Source organism: Callithrix jacchus, chromosome 3, assembly GCF_049354715.1.
Source record: "Callithrix jacchus isolate 240 chromosome 3, calJac240_pri, whole genome shotgun sequence".
In the NCBI taxonomy this organism is placed as follows: Eukaryota; Metazoa; Chordata; class Mammalia; order Primates; family Cebidae; genus Callithrix; species Callithrix jacchus.
This window is the reverse complement of record NC_133504.1, coordinates 153,873,804-153,899,268: the sequence shown is the minus strand read 5'-3', so window position 1 is coordinate 153,899,268 and position 25,465 is coordinate 153,873,804. Positions and strand designations below refer to the sequence as shown.

The 25,465-nt window shown below is 41.7% G+C and overlaps 2 protein-coding genes across 4 annotated transcripts in view; one reads left to right on the top strand and one right to left on the bottom strand.

Annotated features, from left to right (window-relative positions):
* The window catches only part of LOC144581690 (uncharacterized), a 138,217-nt gene that overhangs the window by 95,131 nt on the left and 17,621 nt on the right, over positions 1–25,465 (top strand). The window contains exons 4-5 of the mRNA XM_078366075.1: positions 7,384–7,523; positions 7,718–7,805. Of these exons, the coding sequence (XP_078222201.1) occupies positions 7,384–7,523; positions 7,718–7,805 (228 nt within the window). The remainder of the gene's footprint in view (positions 1–7,383; positions 7,524–7,717; positions 7,806–25,465) is intronic.
* The window catches only part of PDS5A (PDS5 cohesin associated factor A), a 157,734-nt gene that overhangs the window by 116,280 nt on the left and 15,989 nt on the right, over positions 1–25,465 (bottom strand). The gene's annotated exons all lie outside the window — the stretch shown is intronic.

Below are 25,465 nucleotides of genomic sequence, written 5' to 3'. Positions count from 1 at the left end.
GCAGTTAGTTTTCCCCCAGTGCGAGATCTAAGAGAACAAGTCTGAAGTGACAGTCTTGTATGACCTAACCTTAAAAATACACCGTTACTTCTACCATAGCCTATTCATCACTCAGGTCAGCCCGGTTCAGTTTTGCAGGGGACTATACAAGGGAGTAAATACTATACAAGGAAATAAGGCTCATTCAGGGCTATCTTGGAGGCTGACTACGATACAATGCCTTCTCATATGTATACTTTGTATAGTGTTCTCCCACGATGACTCTGAATTTGGCCATGTGGCTTTTTTTTTTTTGATATGGACTCTCACTCTGTCGTCCAGCCTGAAGTGCAATGGCACAATCTTGGCTCACTGCAATCTCTGCCTCCCAGATTCAAGCGATTCTCCTGCCTCAGCGTCCTGAGTAGCTGGGACTACAGGTGCCCGCCACCACGTCTGGCTAATTTTTGTATTTTTAGTAGAGATGGGGTTTCACCATGTTGGTCAGGCTGGTCTTGAACTCCCAACCTCAGGTGATCCACCTGCATCAGCCTCCCAGAATGCTGAGATTATAGGTGTGAGTCTCTGCGTCATGTGACTTATTGTGACCAAAGAGACATCAAGACACAAGAGCAGCCCATTGAGATTGCAATGTTCTCTATGGAAATGTAGCCACCATGCTGTTAGGAATACCAGATAATTCAAAAGAGAGGCCGTGTATATTACACAGACCACATGGAAGAGAACTAAGGTGCCCTAATTGAGCTGCCATTTAAATTTAGCCACAAGAGTGACCCAGTAGAAGCAAAGTAGAACTTCATAAATACACATAATGAAGGGGAGAAAACCTGTGGTGGCTGTGAAGGTCCTGATGCCATGTATGTCAAACTGATTATCTTTCGATGGTCATGGATTTATTGTAAAAAGAGAACATGCACTAACATGAGGAACAATCAAAAGCCATGTTGAAGCCAGGCGCAGTGGCTCATGCCTGTAATCCCAGCACTTTGGGAGGCTGAAGCAGGTGGATCACCTGAGGTCAGGAGTTTGAGACCAGCCTGGCCAACCTGGTGAAACCCTGTCTCTACCAAGAATACAAAAATTAGCTGGGTATGGTGGCAGGCACCTGTAGTACCAGCTATTTGGGAGGCTGAGGCAGGAGAATCGCTTGAATCCAGGAGGCAGAGGTTGCAGTGAGCCAAGATAGGGTCATTGCACTCCAGCCTGGGTGACAAGAGCAAAACTCAGTCTCACGAAAACAAACAAAAAAAACTTATGTATCGTCAAGAATGGTGGCTTGCACTTATAATCTCAGCTACTTGGAAGGCTGAGACAGGATGACTGCTTGAGCCCAGGAAGTTCTAGGCTACAGTGAGCTATGATCATGACAATGCACTCCAGCCTGGTGACAGAACAAAATGCTGCCTCTAGAAAACTAAATAACTGTTAAAGCATAGGTATATTTTACCTACAAGGTTCACTACACTAACGGTTCCACCGAGATTTCTGAATTCCCAATTGCACTTGATATTGCACTGGAACGGCTGATTGATGCAGACTTACCAGACTGTAAATTATAATAAACTGTTTTTCTTTTTTAGAGTGACCCTGAAAGGCACCACATGGAAAAGAAGGACTACAAAGTCTTCACAGAATTGTTAGAAATAACTATTCATTTTAAGCCACTAGATTTTGCTTTACCACACAGGAACACAAATGAAACTGCATTTATTCTTCCCTTTTTTTGAAATGGAGTCTTGCTCTGTCACGAGGCTGGAGTGCAGTGGCGTGATCTAGGCTCACTACAACCTTGGCTTCCCGGGTTCAAGTGATTCTCCTGCTTCAGCAACCCGAATAGCTGAGGCTACTGGCATGTGTCACCGCGCCCAGCTAATTTTTATATTTTTAGTAGAGACTGGGTTTCGCCATGTTGGCCAGGATGGTCTCAATCTCTTGACCTTGTCATCCGCCCGCCTCAACCTCCGAAAGTGCTGGGATTACAGTTGTCAGCCACTGCACCCGGCCCATTCTTCCCTTTTTAAAATATATCGTTCTGTACACATTTTTAATGTGCTGTACTGAGGTAGGAAAGCTAAAAACTACATTTCCTGGATTCCCTTGCAATGGAGTTGATGTCATAATTCTGGAATAACCAGTCAGAGGCACTTATTCAAGATTTGGAAGGTGAAAGGTCAGAAGAGGTGGTACTGTAGCTTCTGCTGTTAGCTGGCAAGTATGGAGTGAGGTGTTGTGTGTGTGGGCATGCACATACACGGTAGCTTTCTACTGACTGGCTGCTAGTATTGTGAAGATAGAGGGAAGACCCATCCATTTTGTGCTGGTACTAATCTATTAAAACTGTGTGAGGCTCCGTAGCAAATTATACCAGTGGTGCTTTCTTAATCACTGCATCACAGCTAAAAGTGTGCCCCTACTGAAGAGCTACAGTGTGGCTTCCTGATTTCCCCACCTTTCTGATTAGAGCACAGGATGTAGCTCTCCTTGTGGGCCAGGTATATGAAGTGTTCCAGGAGTCCAGTCTTCTAAGCCTGAATTGAGGGTGCTCTTCCAGCAATTCCAAATCACTTTTTAAATTTCAAGTTCCCTGTCTGCTTAAAAGAGCATAACTAAAGCTGGACTGGTGGTTGAAACATGACTCTGATTTTCTCTCAGATCCTTAAACATGTCAGAATCCCCTGTGCCATTTGGGCCTATAATTTTAATTATACCAAAAAGAGACAGGGTTTCACCATCCTGGCCATGGTGAAACCTTGTCTCTACTAAAAATACAAAAAATTAGCTGGGCATGTTAGTCCATGCCTATAGTCCCAAAGAAGTCTGCGGCTTCTTTGCAGACCACTCTCTTCTTACCTCATCTAACTTATACACTTATGAGAATTAAACAATTTCTTGGTATGTTTGAGGTTTTTTTCCCCTGTAAATTATGTTTTAATACCCTCTGGCTATTTATCTATTGGAGTATTAGGTTTTTTTTTTGTTTTAAGAAATGAGTAGAAAAAAAATCAAAATAAGTATTTTGCCCACAGCTAGGTTTTTATAATATTGATAAAAAAGAAACCAAAATAAATAAATAAAAAAGAAACCAATACCAAGTGTTAATAATGATTATCATTTCCTGAATACTTACCATATTCCAGCATTCTACAAATATTATTTCATTTATTTTTTGAGATAAATTAACTCAAAATTAAGCATATTTTCTATATATTTGCTATTTATTCTACATTTTCTTGGCGATGTGCCTGTTGAAATCTCTTGCTTTTTCTTTTTTCCTTATAAGTTTTCAGCTTTGATATATTCTGGGTACCAATCCTTTGTCAGATACATATTTTGCAAATATTTTCTCCCAGTCTAAGGCTTATCTTTAACAGCATAAAAAAATTTAATTGGGGTGGATCACCTGAGGTAAAGAGTTAGAGACCAGCCTAACATGGTGAAACCCCATCTTTAAAAAAAATTTTTTTAAATATAAATAAATAAAAATTAAAAATTTTTAATTGATGTTTGTGACAACCCAAGTTGGGAAAAACAAAGAAAAAAATTTAACTGATGAAGAATTTAATTAATGTAATCTAACATCAATTATTTTCTTTTATGCTTTGTGTTTTGCATGTCTTAAGAAATCTTTACATAACCAAAAGTTGCAAAGATTTTCTCCCATGTGTGTTTTTTTTTTGTTTTTGAGACAGAGTCTCACTCTGTTGCCCATGCTGAAGTGTAATGGCACAATCTTGGCTCACTGCAACCTCTGCCTCCCAGGTTCAAGTGATTCTCCTGCCTCAGCCTACTGAGTGGCTGGGATTACAAGCATGCACCACCACCCAGCTAATTTTTGTATTTCTAGTAGAGATGGGATATCGCCATGTTGGCCAGGCTTGAGATCTTGAACTGATCTCAAGTGATCCACCTGCCTTAACCTCCCAAAGTGCTGGGATTACAGGTGTGAGCTACCACGCCTGGCCTTCCAATGTGTTCTTGTAAAAGTTTCATAGTTATAGGTTTTTACCTAAACTATATTCATGTCTAGATTCATTCTGAGTTAATTTCTGTGTGTACTGAAAAAGCTTTTGGGTCAAGGAGTTCAAGTCCCATTTCTAGAAAAAGATTATTCCTTCTCTTTTTCTATAGAATTGGTTTAGCATCTTTGTTGAAAAAAAACTGGCTATAACATGTAGGCTTATTTCTGGACTCTGCTGTGTTCCTATCACCCATTTCCTTTTACCAATACCACATAGCTTTAATTATTGTAGCTTTATAAAAAGTTTTGAAATCAGGTAGTATGTGATTTATCCAACTCAATATAAAAATATATAAAAATGAAGATCTAAACAAACTTAAGAGAAACATACAGTGGTGGTAGGTATATAAAATAGTACAACCACTTCAGATAACTGTATGGCAGTTCTTCATAAAATCAGAGGCATTTAACATTTAAGTCAAAACTTCCATTCTTAAGAATTTACTGAAAACACTTCACACAAATACAAATAAGTGTTCTTAACAGCTTAATTCAGAGTATCACAAAACTGGAAATAACCAACTGTCCTTTAAAAGGTAAATGGATAATCCACTGTGGTATAACCATACAAAAGAATTCTAATTAGCAATAAAAGGAACCTGACAGAAGCAAGACACAAATGGGAAGCAGAGAGGACTAAAAAGCAAAAGGAGGAAACTTATGAGGTGCAGTTATTTGAACTAACTGCACCATGGACTACACCATAGTCAAGCCATGGTGACCCCTCTGACCCACACATACACCTCCAGATGGCCTCCCAGAGTCAGAAAGTCTGAGGTAACAAGAAAACCGCAAAAGGAGAATAGTTGGCTACTGCAGTGCCTGATCAACCTTGTGGCATTCCACCATTGTGCCTGCCTCGGCTGATGAGTCAACCTCATTACACTGGACCCTGTGGCCTGATTAACAACTGTTCAACATTCTACCCTTGTTCCTGCCTCAACTGATAGGTCAACCTTGTGGCAGTGGACCCTGTGACACCCCCCCCACCACTTGCACACACACAAACAAAAAAAAGCCAGCCAGGCGCAGTGGCTCACGGCTGTAATCCCAGCACTTTGGGAGGCTGAGGTGCACAGATCATGAGGTCAGGAGATTGAGACCATCCTGGCCATGGTGAAACCCTGTCTCTACTAAAAAATACAAAAAATTAGCTGGGCATGTTAGCCCATGCCTATAGTCCCAGCTACTCAGGAGGCTGAGGCAGGGAAATTGCTTCAATCTGACAAGAGGTTACAGTAAGCCGAGAACGTGCCACTGCACTCCAGCCTGGCAAAAAGAGCAAGATTCTGTCCCAAAAAAACACAAAAAAAAGCCCTAAAATGTAAATTTCAATTGCCTATCCCCAACCTATAAAACCAGCTCCTATCCCACCACCCTTTGATGACTCTTTTCAGACTCAGCCCACTCGCACCCGAGTGAATAAACAACCTTGTTACTCACACAAAGCCTGTTTAGGTAGTCTCTTCATTCAGATTGCGCTTATCATGTGAGTGATAGGTATGTTCACTATCTCGAGGACAGTTTCAATGTTGTGTACATATGTCCAAACTTGTCAGGCTGTTATTTCCTGACAGCAATTATCTGGCACCAAATAGGTGTACTACATTTCAATTCAGTTCTGACACTAACCACCTTAGCGCAGAATTTCACAAGTTAAAAGGCAAAAGTTCTTTGCGCAAGACTGTCTCCGCTTCAGATGCCAGCCCCAAGTGTCAGGGACCACTTACATTTCTAACAGAGCAGCGATAAATCTCAGGTTTCCTCTAGTCCCCTTAGGTTTAAACATTTGCTAAAATAACTCACAGAACTCAATAAAAGCACTGTATTTTTACTTATCTGAAACACAGTTTCACTCTGTCACCCAAGCTGGAGTGCAGTGGCGCCATCTGAGCTCACTTCAACCTCTGCCTCCTGGGTTCAAGTGATTCTTAAGCCTTAGCCTACCTTAGTAGCTGGATTACAGCTGCATACCACCCACCATAACCAGCTAATTTTTTGTATTTTTAATAGAGACAGGGTTACATCATGTTGGCCAGGCTGGTCTCAAACTCCTGACCTCAGGTGATCCACCTGCCTTGGCCTCCCAAAGTGCTAGGATTATAGGTGTGAGCCACTGCACCCAACCTGAAAGTACTATATTTGTTGTTACAGTTTTATTATAAAGGAAATAAATACTTAAGCCTAAACCAGATTATATTATAAAAGAAATTCTCAAGCCTAAACAGGATTTAGCCTGCTTTAGTACTTGGATGGTAGACCACTGGTGAAAAGCAGGTGCTGTGAGCTAGAAGGAAAAAGAAAAAAAACAGAAAATAGCAAGGTGGAAAAGAAGTATGTAACTCAAAAACAGTGAAATTGAAGAGACACATAAGTCAAAGACTTAGGGGAAAAGAGAGGCATGTGGACGGGATGGGGACACAGAGCTTCATGCCCTCTTCTCATGAAATCTGGACAGGTCATACTCCTGGAATATCACTGTGTTCAGCAACCAGTAACCTCCCCTGAGCTTTAGTGTTCACAGGTTTCGATGGGCTTTACTACACAGGCATGACTGATAAAATCAAGACTGAACTCAATCTCTAGCCTCCCTCTCCTCCTGGGAGAAAGTTCCAATCCTCTAATTTAAGCACTTGGCCTTTCTGGTAACCAGTACCATCCTGAAGCTATTTAGTACCAATGCTGGGAGCTACCTCATAAGCCTAACAAAGACACTCAACTGGGAAATTCCAAGGGTTTTTGAAGCTCTGTGCCAGGAATCAAAGCAAAGACCAGATGGATTATTATATATCATATAATTTAAATATGCCCAAATTATTGCACAGCATTTCAATTACTCCTCAATACAGCTATTAAAATTTTTTTCAATTTTATTTTTTGAGACAGGGTCTCACTCTGTCACCCAGGTTGGACTTACAGTGGTGTGATCAAGACAGCCTCAACCTCCCAGGCTCAAGTGATCCTTCCACCTCAGTCTCCCAAGTAGCTGGGACTACAGGTATATGCCACCATGCACAGCTAATTTTTATTTAATGTTATTGGTAGAGATGGGGTCTTGTTATGTTGCCCAGGCTGGTCTCCAACTCTTGGCCTCAGGTGACTTTCCTACCTCAACTTCCCAAAGTGATGTGATTACAGGCATGAGCCACTGCATCCAGCCAAATGAACTTTTTATAAGCCCAACATAGCAAATAAGAACTCTATTCTTTTTTTGCATTCTTTTGAAATTTTATATGCATAAATCTTAGGGCTGTAGACTTACTTTCCTAATTTTGTTTTCCATGGCTTATTCTTGAGCACACAATGATAATCAATTATTATATTTATATATCACCTTTTTTTTACTTTTCCAAACTCTTTTACAGCTCTTGGTGTTACCCTCTCCCAGGCCTGTGAGGTAACTGAGATACGCAGCATTATCTTTTATACCAGAGACCCGAGGCAGATGTTTGCCGGAATGCCTGCCAGTTTCACGGAGGAGAAACTCAAAACTGGCAGTTCCCGAGTACCTTCTACAGGCCCAGCCCAGCCTAGGCCCTGGGTGACCACACCACAGCAAGCTGGCCCCCTTCCTTCAGCCTTGTGGAAAAGGGAGAGTCGGCCGTTTCCATCCTGGCCTCCTTCTGCTGTTTGGATGTTTCTGTGGGTCTCTTCATTAAAGTCTGTATTTCTTCTACCTTGGCCTTTTAACACTTCTAGGAAGCCTACTGTGTTCGCTGCGGACCCTCAGCGGCAGAATGGGACATGGCGCCCCATGGGGATGTGTCCTCGGAGGGGGCTGGCTCCGGTGGGGGCTTCGGATAGGTCGGGTTGAGGCGGGAACTGAGCGTCCCCAGTAACCCCAGCCGGCCCCTCACTTTTTAATTGAAATGTAAATTGGTACAATAACTTTGGTGCTTTCAGTTAAGAAGGTATGCATGCCCAATGATTCAACAATTTCACCTGTGTTGACGGCCTAAAACAACTAGAGTATGTATACACAGTTTTAAACGTTGCCTAAAGCTACCTCCTTGCATAAATTCAGCCTAAAGGATTCTTCATACATAGTGAGCAGTACCTAACCAGATTGTAAAAAGACTAAGCTAACTCTCCTACCAATCACATAGAATTGTGGCCAATTGTTCACACTGTGATCAAATAAGGCAAACACTGAGCTGTAACCAATTCAGCTATTTCTGTACCTCACTTTCATTTTCTGTATATCACTTTCCTTTTCCTGTCCATAAATATTATCCGATCACTTGGCAGCTCTGGAATTGTTCTGAACCACTCGAGTTTGGAGGAGGCTGTCCAATTTGTGAATCATTCTTTGCTCGATTAAATTATGTTAAATTTAATATGTCTGAAGTTCTTCTGTTAACAATAGCACTGTTTGTAAAAGCCAAAAAACTACAAGTGAAAAGTGTCAACAGAAGACTGAATAAACTGTATAAGATACTACTATATAGCAATAAAGATAAGCAAAATAACACTGAAGACACAGTAACACAAGGAACCATATAGTGTGAGTTTAGCCATATAAAATTGAAAAAGTAAAACTAGAAAAAAGCCAGTCATGTTGGTCAATGCCTATAGTCCTAGCTATATATGAGGGTGAGGCAGCAAGAGGATGATGGCTTGAGCCTAGGAGGTCAAGGCTATGGTTGAGCTATTTGTACATTGTACAGTGGCTCATGCCTGTAATCATAACACTTTGGGAGGTCAAGACAGGAAAATCGTTTGAGTCCAAGTGTTGGAGACAAATCTGGGCAACATAATAAGACCTCATCTCTACCAATAATAATAAATAAAAATTAGCTGAGCATGGTGGCATGCGCCTGTAGTCCCAGCTACTCAGGAGAATGAGGCAGAAGAATCACTTGAACCTGGGAAGTTGAGGCTGTAATGAGCTCTGTATATGGTTCCTTGTGTTACTGTGTCTTCATTGTTATTTTGAGCTTACACCACTACAGTCCAGCCTGGGCAATAGAGTGAGATCCTTTCTCAAAAAATAAAATTAAAAAAAAAATTTTTTTAATAGCTTTATTGGGGCCGGTCATGGTGGCTCACACCTATAATCCCAGCACTATGGGAGGCCAAGGCAGGCAGATGACTTGAGCTCAGTTCAAGACTAGCCTGGCCAACATGCTGAAACCTCTTTTCTACTAAAAATGCAAAAATTAGTTGGATGTGGTGGCACATGCCTGTAGAAATCCCAGCTATTTGGGAGGCTGAAGCAGAATTGCTTGAACCCAGAGCGGGCAGAGGTTACGAGCTGAGATTGCACCGCTGCACTCCAGCCTGAACGACAGGGTAAGACTCCATCTCAAAAAAAAAAACAAAACAAAGCTTTATTAAGGTATAACTGAACTACTGTATAGTAATTTGGATATATTTAAATTGAGATGTGGTTGTACCAGTACACTCTGGCCTGGGCAACAGAGACTCCGTCTAAATGAAGTAAAAAATAAATAAAACTAGAAAGAATGAAACTGGCTGGGAATGGTGTCTCATGCCTGTAATCCCAGCCTTTGGGAGGCTGAGGCAGGAGGATCACTTGAAGTCAGGAGTTTGAGATGAGCCTGGCTGACATGGCAAAACCCCGTCTCTACTAAAAATACAAAATTAGCCAGGCATGGTGGTGGGTGCCTATAATCTCAGCTACTTGGGAGGCTGAAGTGGAAGAATCTCTTGAACCTGGGAGGTAAAGGCTGCAGTGAGTCAAGATTGCATCATTGTACTCCAGCCTGGGTGACAGAGCAGGACTCTGTCTGGAAAAAAAAAAAAAAAGAAAAGAAAAAAATGAACCTATTGTTTTTAGAGATACGTAGTAAAAATATAAGAAAACCAAGGAGACTGCATTAACATGGTAAGGGAGGAATTATGTATGATGGAAGAAGCTTAGGATTGAGGGCAACATACAACTTCTGGGGTGCTGATGATATTCTATTTCTTTATTCATATATTCACTTTGTTAGTTATTAAACTGCATTTGTTTTAATGCAACTTTTATGTTACATTTTAGACATATAAATATGTATATGTATTTAGGAAAATAAATATTAATAATAGTTAATGATAGTTTCTTTTGGTGTGATAATCAGAATGTAATTTTTTTAATCCTAACTTTTAGAAATAGTCTGAAATAATGAAATCTAAGATTCACTTCAAGAGTTCACTATTCTATTTCATTCACTTTTCAAATAAATTGTTTTATAATTTAAAAAAAATTAGAAAAGTTTAAGAAAATATTATGTGTAAGAATCTCTGGTTCTCTTTAAAGCAGTTAATCTAATCACTTTTTAGATAGTGTAGGGGCTTCAGAAATGTGAATTCCTTCACATAAAAATAAAGGGAAAGAGGAGGAACAGGAGAGAAAGAGATGAAGAAACAGACCCAGAGATTTTTATTTTTTTTAAGACAGTGTTTTGCTTTGTCACCCAGGCTGCATTGCAGAGGTGCGAAGAGGGCTCACTGTAGCCTCCACCTCCAGGGCTCAAGTGATCCTCCGACCTGAGCCTCCCGAGTAGCTGAGGCTACAGGCATGTGCCACTATGGCTGGCTAATTTTGGGGATTTTTTGTTTGTTTGTGTTTTTGTAGAGAGGGTTTCATCATGTTGCCCCAGCTGTGTCAAACTCCTGGGCTCAAGCAATCTGCCTGTCTTGGCCTTCCAAAGTTCTGGAATTACAAGTGTGAGCCACTATGCTCAGCCTAGAGGTATTAACTGAAGAAACATAATGAATTAATGGTAGGTCTGGAACTGAAACAAAAACCCAAATCTTAGGATTGCCAATCTAATACTTGCAAGGACACCATTTTAACTCATATGTTGTAAAAGCACTCTATTTCTCTTCTTAGTTTTACTTTTCTCCATTTTTCTTATATTTTACTTCCTTATTCTGTCTTTCCTGCGCTAGACTTTTAAGTTCTATGAAAGCAACAGACTTAAAATATATTTATTTGTGTAGTCCTAGAATCCACAAAAAACATGTCTCATACAAAGTACTCAGTATTTCTTGAATTAATGAAATTAATATCCCAGAAAATTTTACATGTATATCAATCTTTCAACAACAAAAATCCACCTGTCAGGTGTGAAGATAATGTGAGTTCTGAATTAAGCAATCTAATTTTTGTATTAAAATGGCAGTTTATAAAGTGATGAGAAAAAAATGAAAAAGAAAAAAATGGCAGTTTACTCATTGAGCATATACATTGAGAATGAACTAAGACTGAGAATGAACAACCTATTTGCCAATATGTGCTTCTTTGCAGCTTCCTTTCCTATTTTGTACCATTATTTGTAACACAGTCCTTTTATTTATTGAATACACATTTAAGGTGAAAACTAAGCCAGGTGGTGCAGGAGCACAGTTAATACACAAAGTCACTAGAATTAAAAGTCTATCTAAAACACACAAACTAATTTTGGAGTTTAGCACATTAGAGCAACTTGGGACCTAAAGCTCAAAATTCAAGTGGCTTACTGATCAAGTTTATCACATCATTATTACACCTTTTCATTGCACGTAGTTGTAAATTCCTTTTAGGAAAATCTCACAGGCAGGAGCTCTGGCTCATGCCTGTAATTCCAGCACTTTGGGAGGCTGAGGAGGGAGGAACTCTTGAGGCCAAGAGTTCAAGTTTAAGGCTGCAGTGAACTATGAATGCACCACTATTGCTCCAGCCTGAGCCACAGAGCAAGACCCCAGCTCAGCAACAATAAGAGTGAGCTAGTTTCATACTGAATAAAGTTGGTAACATTTAGATTCCATTACCAAAATGCCTAGTTTAGGACCTTATTGCATCATAGCCAACTTGAGTCTCTTTAGATTTTAAAACCAACAGTGCTCCTAAATTAATCTATTTTAATGTTATCCCAACTCAGTGATTTCCTATTGCCTAATTCCTTATGACATTTTAAACATCATAATCAATTTTATAATTGTTTTCCTTTTCCACATGTATACTTATATATATGTATATGTTTATATATAATTACAAAACATTATGTAATCTCAGCTCTCCACTCTAGTCAAACTGGGTTAATTCATTATCTTCCAAAAATATCTTGAGCCTCTTTATATCTTTGCACAGAAAAAAGAAAGTTCATAGTCTGACACTTTTTTAAACGAATATGTGAATATGTCCTAGAATTCCTTCTGCTCCTCATTACATGCCTACCCCACCCAAACATACACTCTTACTAAATTCTTACCCACCCTTAATGTTTTTGCCCAAATTCCATTTTTTCATGAGATGGGGTCTCACTCATTCATGTAGACTAGAGTGCAGTGACATGAATCGAAGGTCACCCACAGCTTTAAGCTCCTCGGCTCAGGTGATCCGCCTACCTCAGGCTCCCTAGTAGTTGGGACTAAAGTTGTGCACCACCACACTCAGCTAATTTTTGTATTTTTTGCCGTGTTGCCCAGACTATTTTTGGACTCCTGGGCTCAAGAGATCTGCCTGCCAAGACCTCCCAATGTGCTAGGACTACAGGTGTGAGTCATTGTGCCAAGCCAACTTCCTCTTCTGAAGGGATCATTGACTCCTTTTCACTGGAAACACTGTACCAATTATGAAGCAATTATTTTACAGCATCTAATGCTATGATCATTAGTATAAAAATCATGTCTTTTCAAGAAGACACTAATCCCAGCACTTTGGGAGGCTTAAGTGGGAGGATCGTTTGAGGCCAGGAGTTCAAGGCTGCAGTGAACTCCAAAAGGATCTCCTAAAGGATAGAGCATGTGTTTTACATATTCCACATCTTCCTTATATACTAAGATATATGTACATGATATTTTCTGAAGGAATAAAATGTATTAGTATATATTTTTACATGTTCTAAATTTCAGTAATTGACCAAGTCTGAAAACAGAAATGCCTCCAAAATTTGCATTTGGCAAAAGTGATGCAACCTCATACACACACACACACACACACACACACACACACAAATATATATATATATGCACTCCAGCCTTGGGGACAGAGTGAGACTCCATCTCAAAAAAAAAAAAAAAAAGACATTCATTCTATCAGACCTAAACCATTTAACAAGCACATACTACAAAATATACTGTTAATCATTATGGGAGGTTTTTTCTTTTTCTTTCTTTTCTCGTTATGGAAGTTTTTTTTAAAATTTACATAAAAATGGTTTACTCCATTTAGTTCCACCTTCAAGATAGACAGATACATATAAAGTACAGATATATATATATATAAATATCACAAGACTAAGTACTATTACTAAAGCAACAAAAACAACAGAGCATCAAAATAGTTACGTCTTTCTATTTCACCAAATTAAATTATTTTTGGGAAAAATTTAATAACCTGTTTTTCTAATAAACTAGCACACAGACTGTATGAACATATAATTTACTACTAATAATATATTTAGTCAAGGCTAGCATTCCTTAATGAGACAAGGTTATTTCAGGCCTAAATAGTGTGGTGCAGAAAAGTTAGACGCCACACACTTTACTATCTTCTTCCTGAACTCCAAACCCAATTCTATTTTAAAGATGCATTCTGTCCAAGGGCGGTGGCTCACCCCTGTAATTGCAGCACTTTGGGAGGCTGAGGCAGGCGGATCACTTGAGGTCAGGAGTTTGAGACTAGCCTGGCCAACATGGTGAAACCGTGTCTCTACAAAAAAAAAAAAAAAAAACTAGCCAGGTGTGGTGGCACTCACCTGTAATCCCAGCAACTCAGGAGGCTGAGGCATGAGAAAATCACTTGAACCACTTGATCCTGGGAGGCAGAAATTGCAGTGAGCCAAGATTGCACCACTGCACTCTAGCCTGAGCGACAATAGAGACTCCTTCTCAAAAAAAAAAAAGAAAAAAAGGAAAAAAAAGAGAGAAATCCATTCTATCAGACCTAAGCCATTTAACAAGCACATACTACAAAATACTCTATTAATCATTATGGAAGATAATTTAGGTAAAAATGGTTTATTTCTACTTTCAAGATAACCCACAAATAGGATTCTAAAAATTACCTGGATATTGACTGTAACAAAACAGTCATCATAGAAGTTATTTTTAGCCTCAAGGGGAATTCATAAGGTCCTAAAACATTATGAGTAGGCTTGCAGGCTGAGAGTCTGATACTTGCATGACAGGTTCAAAGGCTTTGAGACTTTGGCTTTAACATAATCTCAGATGCTCTCTAATCTTCAGGTATTTATAAGGTGGAAGAACAAAATGAGTGAAGACAATACAACACAAGCCAATCATTCTACAGTTTGACCCTCAGATAATACATTCTCAATTCTTTTTTATTTTTTAATTTTCTTTACAACACAAACTGTTTCCATGTATTATTTTATTTTCTTTACGAATTCTCAATTCTTACTGGGCACGTTGGCTCACACCTGTAATCCCAGCACTTTGGGAGGCCAAGGTGGGCAGGTAATGAGGTCAGGAGATCAAGACCATCCTGGCTAACACTGTGAAACCCCAGCTCTACTAAAAATACAAAAGATTAAGCCGTGCACGGTGGCATGCATCTGTAGTCCCAGCTACTTGGGAGGCTGAGGCAGGAGAATCACTTGAACCCAGGAGGCAGAGGTTGCAGTGAGCTGAGATTGAGCCACTGTACTCCAGCCTGAGCGACAGAGAAAGACTCTGTCTCAAAACACACACACACACACTCAATTCTTAAAGCCTATTTTTTTAAATAGGAACTACCTGTAATAGTACTAATAGCTAACATATATTGAGTTCCTGCTATGTGTCAGGCACATTTCAAATAATTTAAATATACCATTAACATATGTAATACAATGATACCTGTGGGAAGCACTATTATTAATACACCTGTTTAATAGATGGGGAAACAGAGGCTAAGTAAGTTGTCCAAGGACATAAAAACTTAAATGTAATATGTAGTATAGTAAGAGCAATGCTTACCCAAATGAGTACTGAAATACACATTATACTATAAAAACTGTACTGTATTAGTTATAACTACTAATTATGTTCCCAGGCAAATTCAAAAAGCCTACTTTCTCACAATTTAGTTAGATGAAGACTACAGTTGAAAATTTGGATGGGAGCATCTAGCAACTTAATAGAGCTCTTAATCCATTAAACTTCAAGTACTCTAGCTTTCCTTTTCCTTAATAAAGATAAATCATTTGTCTTAGGCTTATAATGATCTAATTTTATTTAAGGTCTTTTTGCTCAGAAATGAAATAAAACACAGTTTTTCTAAGGTTAAATGAGAGTTGAAAGAAAAATAGGAGGCCAGGCGCAGTGGCTCATGCCTGTAATCCCAGCACTTCAGGAGGCCGTGGAGAGTGGATCACCTGAGGTCAGAAGTTTGAGACCAGCCTGGCTAACAAGGCAAAACACCATCTCTACTAAAAATACAAAAATTAGCCAGCTGTGGTGGCAGGCGCCTATAATCCCATATATTCCGGAGGTTGAGGCAGGAGAACTGCTTCAACCCTGGAGGCAGAGGTTACAGTGAGCTGAGATCGCATTGCTGCACTGTAGCCTGGGGAACAGAGTGAGACTCCGCCATGAAAGAAGGAAAAAAAAGAAAAGGAAAAGTGAGATTCAAGCAGACAAGTGTACATATGTGGGAAAAAGACAGATGGAATTAATTATGGCAGGAGCTGTGAGAGTTAGAGGAAAATCAACAGTAAGTACAGGAAAATTCCCCTAAAGGCATAATGAAAAGGGGGTGGTGGGAAAAAGTAGACAGTGACAGAGAAGTAAAAGTGGGCAGTGTCTTCCTATATCAGTTGCTAAAAATACTACCACCCAGAAGAACCTGACGGCAGCTAGAGAAAGGGAAACAAAAAGCTGGTTCTTTGAAAACATCAACAAAACTGACCAAGAAAAAAAAGACTAAATTACTAGAGTCACAATGAAAATAGACATGTTACTAATTACCTTACAGAAATAAAACTGATTAGCTGGGCATGGTGGCTCATGCCTGTAATCCCAGGACTTTGGGAGGCCAAGACAAGCAGATTACTTGAGGTCAGGAGTTCAAGACCAGCCTGGCCAATATGGTGAAAACCCATCTCTACAAAAAATACAAAAATTAGCCAGGTATGGCAGCAGGCACCTGTAATCCCAGCTACTTGGGAAGCTGAGACAGGAAAATCACTTCAACCCAGGAGGTGGAGGTTGTCATGTACTAAGATCGCACCATTGCACTCCAGCCTGGACATCGCAGCAAGACTGCAACTTGAAAGAAGAGCGGAGGGGAGGGGAGGAAGAAAGAAAACCAATCATAAAGGACTACTATAGGCTGGATATGGTGGCTCACATCTGTAATGCCAGCACTGTGAGGGGATGAGGAGAGGTAAATTACTTCAAGCCCAGGAGTTCGAGACCATCCTGGGCAACATAGGAAGACCCTGTATCTATTGTTTTTTTTTAAAAAAAGGCCAGGCATGGTAGCTCAAGCCTGTAATCTCAACACTGTGGGAGGCCAGGAGAAGGGGGGGATCACAAAGTTCAAGATCAGCCTGGCCAAGGTGGTTAAACCCCATCTCTATTAAAAATACAAAAATTAGCCAGGCACGGTAGCAAGTGCCTGTAATCCCAGCTACTCGGGAAGCTGAGGCAGAAGTGTTGCTTGAACCTGGGCGGCAAAGGTTGAAAGTGAGCCAAGATCGTGCCAATGCACTCCAGCCTGGGCGATAAGAGACTACATCTCAAAAAAAAAAAAAAATTAATTAAAATATATTTTTAAAAATTAATCATATTTCTATATACTTGGAATGAATAATCTAACAAAGAAATTAAGAAAACATGGCCAGGCATGGTGGTTCATGCCTGTAATCACAGCACTTTGGGAGGCTGATGCTGGCAGATCACTTGAGGTCAAGAGCTTGCTTGAGACCAGCCTGGCCAACATTGTGAAACCAAGCCTCTACTAAAAATACAAACAAGTAGCCGGGTGTGGTGGTGCATGCCTGTACTCCCAGGTACTAGGGAGGCTGAGGAAGGAAATCACTTGAACCTGGGTGGAGAGTGCAATGAGCTGAGATCATGCCACTCCACTCCAGTCTGGGTGATAGAGAGAGACTATCTGAATGGAAAGAGAGAGAGAGGAAACATGAATGAGGTGGAAAAAAAGAGAGAGGAGAAACATGAATGAGGAGTAAACTTGCTTTGTAACAGGAGTGTCCAATCCTTTGGCTTCCCTGGGCAACAATGGAAGAACTGTCTTGGGCCACACATAAAATACACTAACACTAATGATAGCTGATAAGCCTTAAAAAAAAATCACGTAATAGTCTCATAACGTTTTAAGAAAGTTTATAAATGTGTGTTGGGCCATATTTAAAGCCATCCTGGGCCACATGCGGCCCATGGGCTGTGAGGTGGACAAGATTGCTTTATAAGAACCCACTTTTTGGGTAACTAATCCAGTCCCAGAAGAGTAAGAACTCACTCTCAGAAGACAACATTATCTATTCATGAGGGACTGGCCCCATGACAGAACATCTCCCAGTATGCCCCAATTCCCAACACTGCTGCAATGTGAACCAAACTTGAGCATGAGATTTGGTGAGCAAACTATATCCAAAATCATGACAATGTCTGCACAAAAGTTTGCATGTAAGCCGGGAACGGTGGCTCGTTCCTACGATCCTAGAATTCTGGAAAGACAAGGAGGGAGGATACCTTGAGGCCAGGAATACAAGACTAGCCTGGGCAACATTTCAAGACCTTTGTCTCTACTAAATATAAAAAATTTAGCTGGTTATGGTGGCATGTACGAGTAGTCTCAGCTACTTGGAAGACTGAGGCAGGAGAATTACCTAAGCCCAGGTGGTGGAGGCTGCACTGAGCTGATAGTACCACTGTACTCCAGTCTGGGCAACAGAGCAAGACACCCTATATAAAAAAAGAAAGAAAGAAAAAAGAAATTTGCAAAGGAATGTTTATAGCAGCATTACTCACAATAGCCAAAAGGTAAATCAACCCAATTATTTTTTTTTAAGACAGAGTCTCCATTGCCCAGGCTAGAGTGCCAGTGGTACCATCTCAGCTCACTGCAACCTCCGCCTCCCAGCTTCAAGCGATTCTCCTGCCTCAGTCTCCTGAGTAGCTGGGATTATAGGCACATGCCACCATGCCCAGCTAATTTTTGTAGTTAGTGGAGATGGGGTTTTACCATGTTGGCCAGGCTGGTCTCAAATTCTTGACCTCAGGTAATCTGGCTACCTCAGCCTCCTGTTGGAATTAAAAGGCGTGAGCCACTATGCCTGGAGAAACCCCAATTTTTATCAACTAACAAATGGATAAACAAAATTTAGTACACCTATAAACTAGAGTATTATCTGACCATAAAAAGTAATGAAGGCCAGGCATTGTGGCTCACACCTATAATCACAGTACTTTGGGAGGCCAAGGCCAAAGGATCACATGAGCCCAGGATTTTGAGACCAGCCTGGGCAACATGGTGAAACCCTGTCTCTACAAAAAAAAAATAGAAAATAGCCAGGCGTGGGGGGCACATGTCTATAGTCCCAGCTACTCAGGAAGCCAAGATGAGAGGATTGCTTGAACCTGGGACGTCAAGGCTTCAGTGAACCCAGAACAGGCCACTACACTTTATCATGGGTGAAAGAGTGAGAACCTATCTCAAAAATTAAAAAAAAGAAAGTACTGATGCTTTAAATGGGCGAAATGTTATGCTAAGTAAAATAAGCCAGCCACAAGAGACCACTTGCTTATGATTCCATTTATATGAAATGTCCAAGCCGGGCATGGTGGCTCACGCCTGTAATCCCAGCACTTTGGGAGGCCGAGGCAGGCGGATCACAAGGTCAAGAGATCGAGACCATCCTGGCCAACATGGTAAAACCCCGTCTCTACTATAAGTACAAAAATTTAGCTGGGCATGGTGGTGCATGTCTGTAGTCCCAGCTACTCAGGAGGCTGAGGCAGGAGAATTGTTTGAAATCGGAAAACAGAAGTTGCAGTGAGCTGGGATCGAGCCACTGAATTCCAGCCTGGCGATAGAGCAAGACTCTTGTCTCAAAAAAAAAAAAAGAAATGTCCAGATCAGGGAAATGTACATAGACAAAAAGTATTAGTGATTTCTTAGGACTGTGAGGGTAATAGCTACTGGACACAGGGATTTCATTTTGAGATGGTAACTGTTCTAAAACTATGAGCTGGTCACAGTGACTCACACCTATAATAACCCCTCTGGGGTTCTGGGGCAGGTGGATGGATCATTTGAGCCCAGGAGTTCAAAACTGGCCTGGTCAACATGGTGACCCCATGTCTACAAAAAATAAAATTTAACAATTAGATGAGTATAGTGGTGCACAACTGTAGTCCCAGTTACTCGAGAGGCTGAGGTGGGAGGGTCACTTGAACTTGCAGGGGTTGAGGCTGCAGTACATTGTACCACTGCACTCCAGCCTGGGCAACAGAACAAGACCCTGTCTCAAAACAAAACAAAATCGTGTCATTGCACTCCAGACTAGGCGACAGAGCAAGATTCCCCCTCAAAAAAAAGGCCCAGGGAATTATTAAACAGTATTATAAGACCACAAAATTAATGCCTATGGAAAAAATAATAAACATTATCTTGCAGTATATGCAGAATATAACCCGTAACTGTGAATGGGGGAAGGCGAGACAAAAATACAAGCACACCTCGTTTTACTGCAATTGTTTTTTAGTTTTTAGCTTTTTTTTTTTTTTTTTTAACAAACTGAAGGTTTGTGGCAATCCTGCATTGAACAAGTAAGTCTATTGCTGTCATTTTTCCAATACCGCCAACTTCACTTCATGTCTGTGTGTCACATTTTGTGATTCTCAGAAAATTTCAAACTTTTGCATTATTCTTCTATCTGCTATGGTGATCTGTCATTAGTGATATTTGATAAGACTATTTTACGTGTCAGGAGGCATCATAAACTATACCCACATAAAACTAAATTTAATCAATAAATGCTGTGTGTGCTCTGACTGTTCAACCAACTGGCTATTCCTGAACCCTCTTCTTGGGCCTCCAAATTCCCTAAGCTAAAACAATATTGAAACTGGCCAATTAATAAGCCTACAATGTCCTCTAAGTGTTCAAGTGAAACAGCTGGGCGCGGTGGCTCACGCCTATAATCCCAGCACTTTGGGAGGCCGAGGCGGGGTGGATCACAAAGTCAAGAGATCAAGACCATCCTGGTCAACAGGGTGAAACCCCGTCTCTACTAAAAATACAAAAATTAGCTGGGCATGGCAGCACGCGCCTGTAGTCCCAGCTACTCGGGAGGCTGAGGCAGAAGAATTGCTTGAACCCAGGAGGCGGAGGTTTCGGTGAGCCGAGATCGCGCCATTGCACTCCAGCCTGGGTAACGAGCGAAACTCCATCTCAAAAAAAAAAAATAATAATAATAAATAATAAAGTCACACCTCTCTCACTTTAAATAAAAAATTAGAAATGGCCGAGTGCGGTGGCTCATGCCTGTAATCCAAGCATTTTGGGAGGCAAAGGCACGAGTGTAGATCCCTTGAGGTCAGGAGTTCCAGACCAGCCTGGCCAGCAAAGCAAAACCCCATCTCTACTAAAAACACACAGAATTAGCCAAGCACTGCAGCATACGCCTATAATCCCACCTACTCATGAGGCTGAGGTAGGAAAATCACTTGAACCCAGGAAGCGGAGGTTGCAGTAAGCCAACATTGCGCCGCTGCACTCTAGCCTGGGTGACAGAGCAAGACTCTATCTCAAAAAAACAAGTCAGAAATTATTATTAAAATGGCCAGGCACAGAGGCTCTGCCTGTATTTCCAACACTTTGGGAGGCTGAGGCAGGTAGATCACCTGAGGTCAGGAAATCGAGACCAGCCTGGGCAACACGGTGAAACCCCATCTCTATTAAAAATACAAAAATTTGCTGGGTATGTTGGCATGCGCCTGCAATCCCAGCTACTTGGAGACAGGAGAATGCTTGAACCTGGTAGGCTGCAGTGAGCTGAGATCATGCCACTGGACTTCCAGCCTGGGAGACAGAGCAAGACTCTCTTTCAAAAAAAAAAAAAGGCTGAGAGCACCGTGGCTCACTCCTGTAATCCCAGCATTTTGGGAGGCCGAGGCAGGCGGATCATGAGGTCAAGAGATCAAGACCATCCTGGCCAACATGGTGAAACCCCATCACAACTAAAAATACAAAAAAATTAGCTGGACATGGTGGCGCACACCTGTAGTCCCAGCTACTCGGGAGGCTCAGGCAGGAGAACTGCTTGAACCCGGGAGGCAGAGGTTGCAATGAGTCAAGGTCGCGCCACTGCACTCCAGCCCGGCACCTAGTGATGGAGACTCTGTCTCAAAGAAAAAAAAAAAGTGCTACTCCAGACACACAAATGGTGACAAAGAAACAGCCTGACTGCTGATATGGAGGAGGTTTTAGTGGTTTGGATACAAGATCCAACCAGCCACCACATTCCCTAAAAACAAAGCCTACCAGAGCAAGGCCTTAACTCTCTTCACCTCTATAAAGGCTGAGAGAGGTAAGGAAGCTACAAAAGAAAAGTTGGAAGGTCAGCCTGGGCAACATAGAAAAACCCCATCTCTATTAAAAAAAAACCCAAAAATTAGTCAGGTGTGGTGGCACACACCTTTAGTTCCAGCTACTTGGGACGCTGAGGTAGGATAATCACCTGAGCCTGGGAGGTAGGTCAGGGCTGGCTATAGTGAGCTGTGATTACATCACTACACTCCAACCTGAGCGACAAAATGAGACCCTGTCTCCAAAAAAAAAAAAGAAAAGTTGGAAGCTAGCAGACCGGTTTTGAGGTTGGTTGGTTTTTTGAGACAGAGTTTCACTCTTGTTGCCCAGGCTGGAGTGCGACAGCACAATCTCGACTCACCGCAACCTCCGCCTCCCAGGTTCAAGCAATTCTCCTGCCTCAGCCTCCTGGGTAGCTGGGATTATAGGCATGTGCCACCACGCCCTGCTAATTTTGTATTTTTAGTGGAAACAGGGTTTCTGTATTTTGATCAGGCTGGTCTCAAACTCCTAACCTCAAGTGATCCATCCACCTCAGCCTCCCAAAGTGCTGGGATTACAGGCACGAGCCACTGTGCCCGGCTGGGTTATGAGGTTTAAGGACAGACAGTGCAAGGTGAACCAGTAACAAGCGCTGACATAGAAGTTTCAGTAAGTTAGCCAAAGATTTAGCTGATGAAGGTGGCTAAAATGAACAGTAATTCTACTGGAAGATGCCATCTAGGACTTTCATAGCTAGAGAGCAGTCAAGAAGTCAATACCTGGCTTCAAAGGACAAGCTAGCCTGGCATAGTGATATGTGCCTCTAATCCCAGCTACTCACAAGACTGAGGCAAGGGGATTGATTGTTTAAATCCAAGAGTTTGTGACTAGCCTGGGTAACAAACTGAGAACCTGTCTGGAAAAAAAGACAAGAAAAAAGAACAGGATGACCTGTTAAGGCCCAATGCAGCTGGTGATTTTAAGTCCAAGCCAATGTTCATTTGTCATTCTGAAAATCCTAGTGCAATTAAGAATTATGCTAAATCTACTCTGCCTCTGTCCCATCAATGGAACAAAAAAGCCTGGATGACAACACATCTGTTTACAGCATGGTTTACTGAACTCCATTTTGTTTTTTGAGACGAAGTCTTTCTCTGTCGCCCAGGCTGGAGTGCACAATCTTGGCTCACTGCAACATCTGCCAGGTCCTGAGTTCAAGCAATTCTCCTGCCTCAGCCTTCTCAGTAGCTGGAACTACAGGCCTGTGCCACCACACCAGACTAACCTCTGTATTCTTAGCAGAGACAAGGCCAGGCTGCTCTCAACCCCCTGATCTCAGGTAATCCACCAGCCTCAGCTTCTTGAAGTGCTGGGATTACGGGCCTGAGCCACTACACCCAGTCTGAATTATTTTCTTTTTAATTTTTAAAATACACAGGGTCTCCCTTCTGTGGACCAGACTCAAGAACAAGTGGCACAATCATAGCTCACTCAGCCTCCTGGGCTCAAGCAATTCTCACATCAACTTTCCAAGTATCTGGGACTACAGGCATGCATCACCATACTCAGCTTTCTTTTTGTACAGCCAGGGCTTCACAATGTCGCCCAGTCTGATCTCAAATTCCTGGCTTCAAACAATCATCCTGCCTCGGTGTACCAAACTGCTGGAATTACAGGCATGAGCCACAGTGCCCAGGCAGTTTACTGAATATTTTAAATTCACTGTTGAGACCTACTACTCAGAAAAAATAATTCCTTTCAAAAAATGTTTTTCTTTTTTTTTTTGAGACGGAGTTTTGCTCGTTACCCAGGCTGGAGTGCAATGGCGCGATCTCGGCTCACCGCAACCTCCGCCTCCTGGGTTCAGGCAATTCTCCTGCCTCAGCCTCCCGAGTAGCTGAGATTACAAGCACATGCCAACATGCCCAGCTAATTTTTTTCTATTTTTGGTAGAGATGGGGTTTCACCATGTTGACCAGGATGGTCTCGATCTCTTGATCTCATGATCCACCCGCCTCGGCCTCCCAAAGTGCTGGATTACAGGCTTGAGCCACCGCACCTGACCTCCTTTCACTGCTCACTGGCAATCACCTGGTCACCCAAGAGGGCTGAGAGAGATGTACAAGGGAAATGGTTTCAAACCTGCTGACACAACATATATTTGGCAACCCATGAATCAAGGAATAATTCTGACTTTCAAGTGTCATTATTTAAGAGACAATTTATAAGGCTATAACTGCTATAGGTTGTGATTCCTCGGATGCATCTGGACAAAGCAAATTAAAAATTTTCTAGAAAGAATTCACCGTTCTAGATGCTATTCAGAACATTCATAATTCATGGGAGGAAGTCAAAATAACAACATTAACTGGAGTTTGGAGAAAGTCAAGCTGTGGAAACAGGAAAAAAAAAGTCGATTCCAAGTCTCACGGATGACTCTGAGGGACTTAAGATGTCAATAAAGGAAGTAACTGTAGATGTGGTAGAAAGAGCAAGAGAGCTAGAATTATAAGTGGAGCCTGGGTCAGGTGCAGTGGCTCACACCTGTAATCCCAGCACTTTGGGAGGCCAAGGTGAGCTGATCACGATGTCAGGGGTTTGAAACCAGCCTAGCCAACAGGGCAAAACCCCATCTCTATTAAAAATACAAAAATTAGCCAGGCATGGTGGTACATGCCTGTAATCCCAGCTACTTAGGAGGCTGAGGCAAGACAATCACCTGAACCCGGGAGGCAAAGGCTGCAGTGAGCCAAGGTCGCACCACGGCACTACAGCCTGGGCAACAGAGCAAGACTCCATCTCCAAAAAAAAAAAAAGAAAGAAAAAAGAAAAAGTAAATATATATAGTTATTGCATATTTAATAGACTATGGAAGAGTGTAAACATAACTTTTCTATGCAATAGGAAACAAAAAAATTAATGTGACTTGCTTTATTGCAATGTTTGCTTTATTTCTACATTTGTTTCATTGAGGTGTTCTGGTACCAAATCTGCACCATCCCCAACAAACATCTATATACTTTTCTATAGCTCCTGCTATTTAAGGTCAGGAGCAGTGGCTCACGCCTATAATCCCAACCCTTTGGGAGGGTGAGGCAGGTGGATCACAAGGTCAGGAGTTCAACATCAGCCTGGTCAATATGGTGAAACCCCATCTCCACCCGCCTTGGTCTCCATAGTGCTTGGATTACAGGCGTGAGCTACTACACCTGGCCCCAGTTTCTTAAGTACATGAATAGCTCCCTTGCTTTGTGGCCAGTCATTTTTTATCCTCACGTCCAAATGACAGTTTCTTTTTTGTTGTTGTTTTTTGTTTTGAGACGGAGTTTCGCTCTTGTTACCTAGGCTGGAGTGCAATGTCGCAATCTTGGCTCACTGCAACCTCTGCCTCCTGGGTTCAGACAATTCTCCTGCCTCAGCCTCCTGAGCAGCTGGGATTACAGGCACGCACTACCACGCTCAGCTAATTTTTTGCATTTTTAGTAGAGACGGGGATTCACCATGTTGCCCAGGATGGTCTCGATCTCTTGACCTGGTGATCCACCCGCCTCGGCCTCCCAAAATGCTGAGATTACAGGCGTGAGCCACTGTGCCTGGCCTAAGATTTTTTTTTATTCAAATTCCTTTCTTTGTCATTCAATGACTTCAAGGATTTCATAGGTACCTTCCTTTTTTTTTTCTCCCAACTGTACTTTAAGAAGTAGGGTTTGAGGCCGGGTGCGGTGGCTGAAGCCTGTAATCCCAGCACTTTGGGAGGCTGAGGCGGGTGGATCACGAGGTCAAGAGATTGAGACCATCCTGGCCAACATGGTGAAACCCCATCTCTACTAAAATATAAAAATTAGCTGGGCGTGATGGCACGCCCCTGTAGTCCCAGCTACTTGGGAGGCTGAGGCAGGAGAATTGCCTGAACCCAGGAGGTGGAGGTTGAGGTGAGCCGAGATCACGCCACTGCACTCCAGCCTGGGTAACAAGAG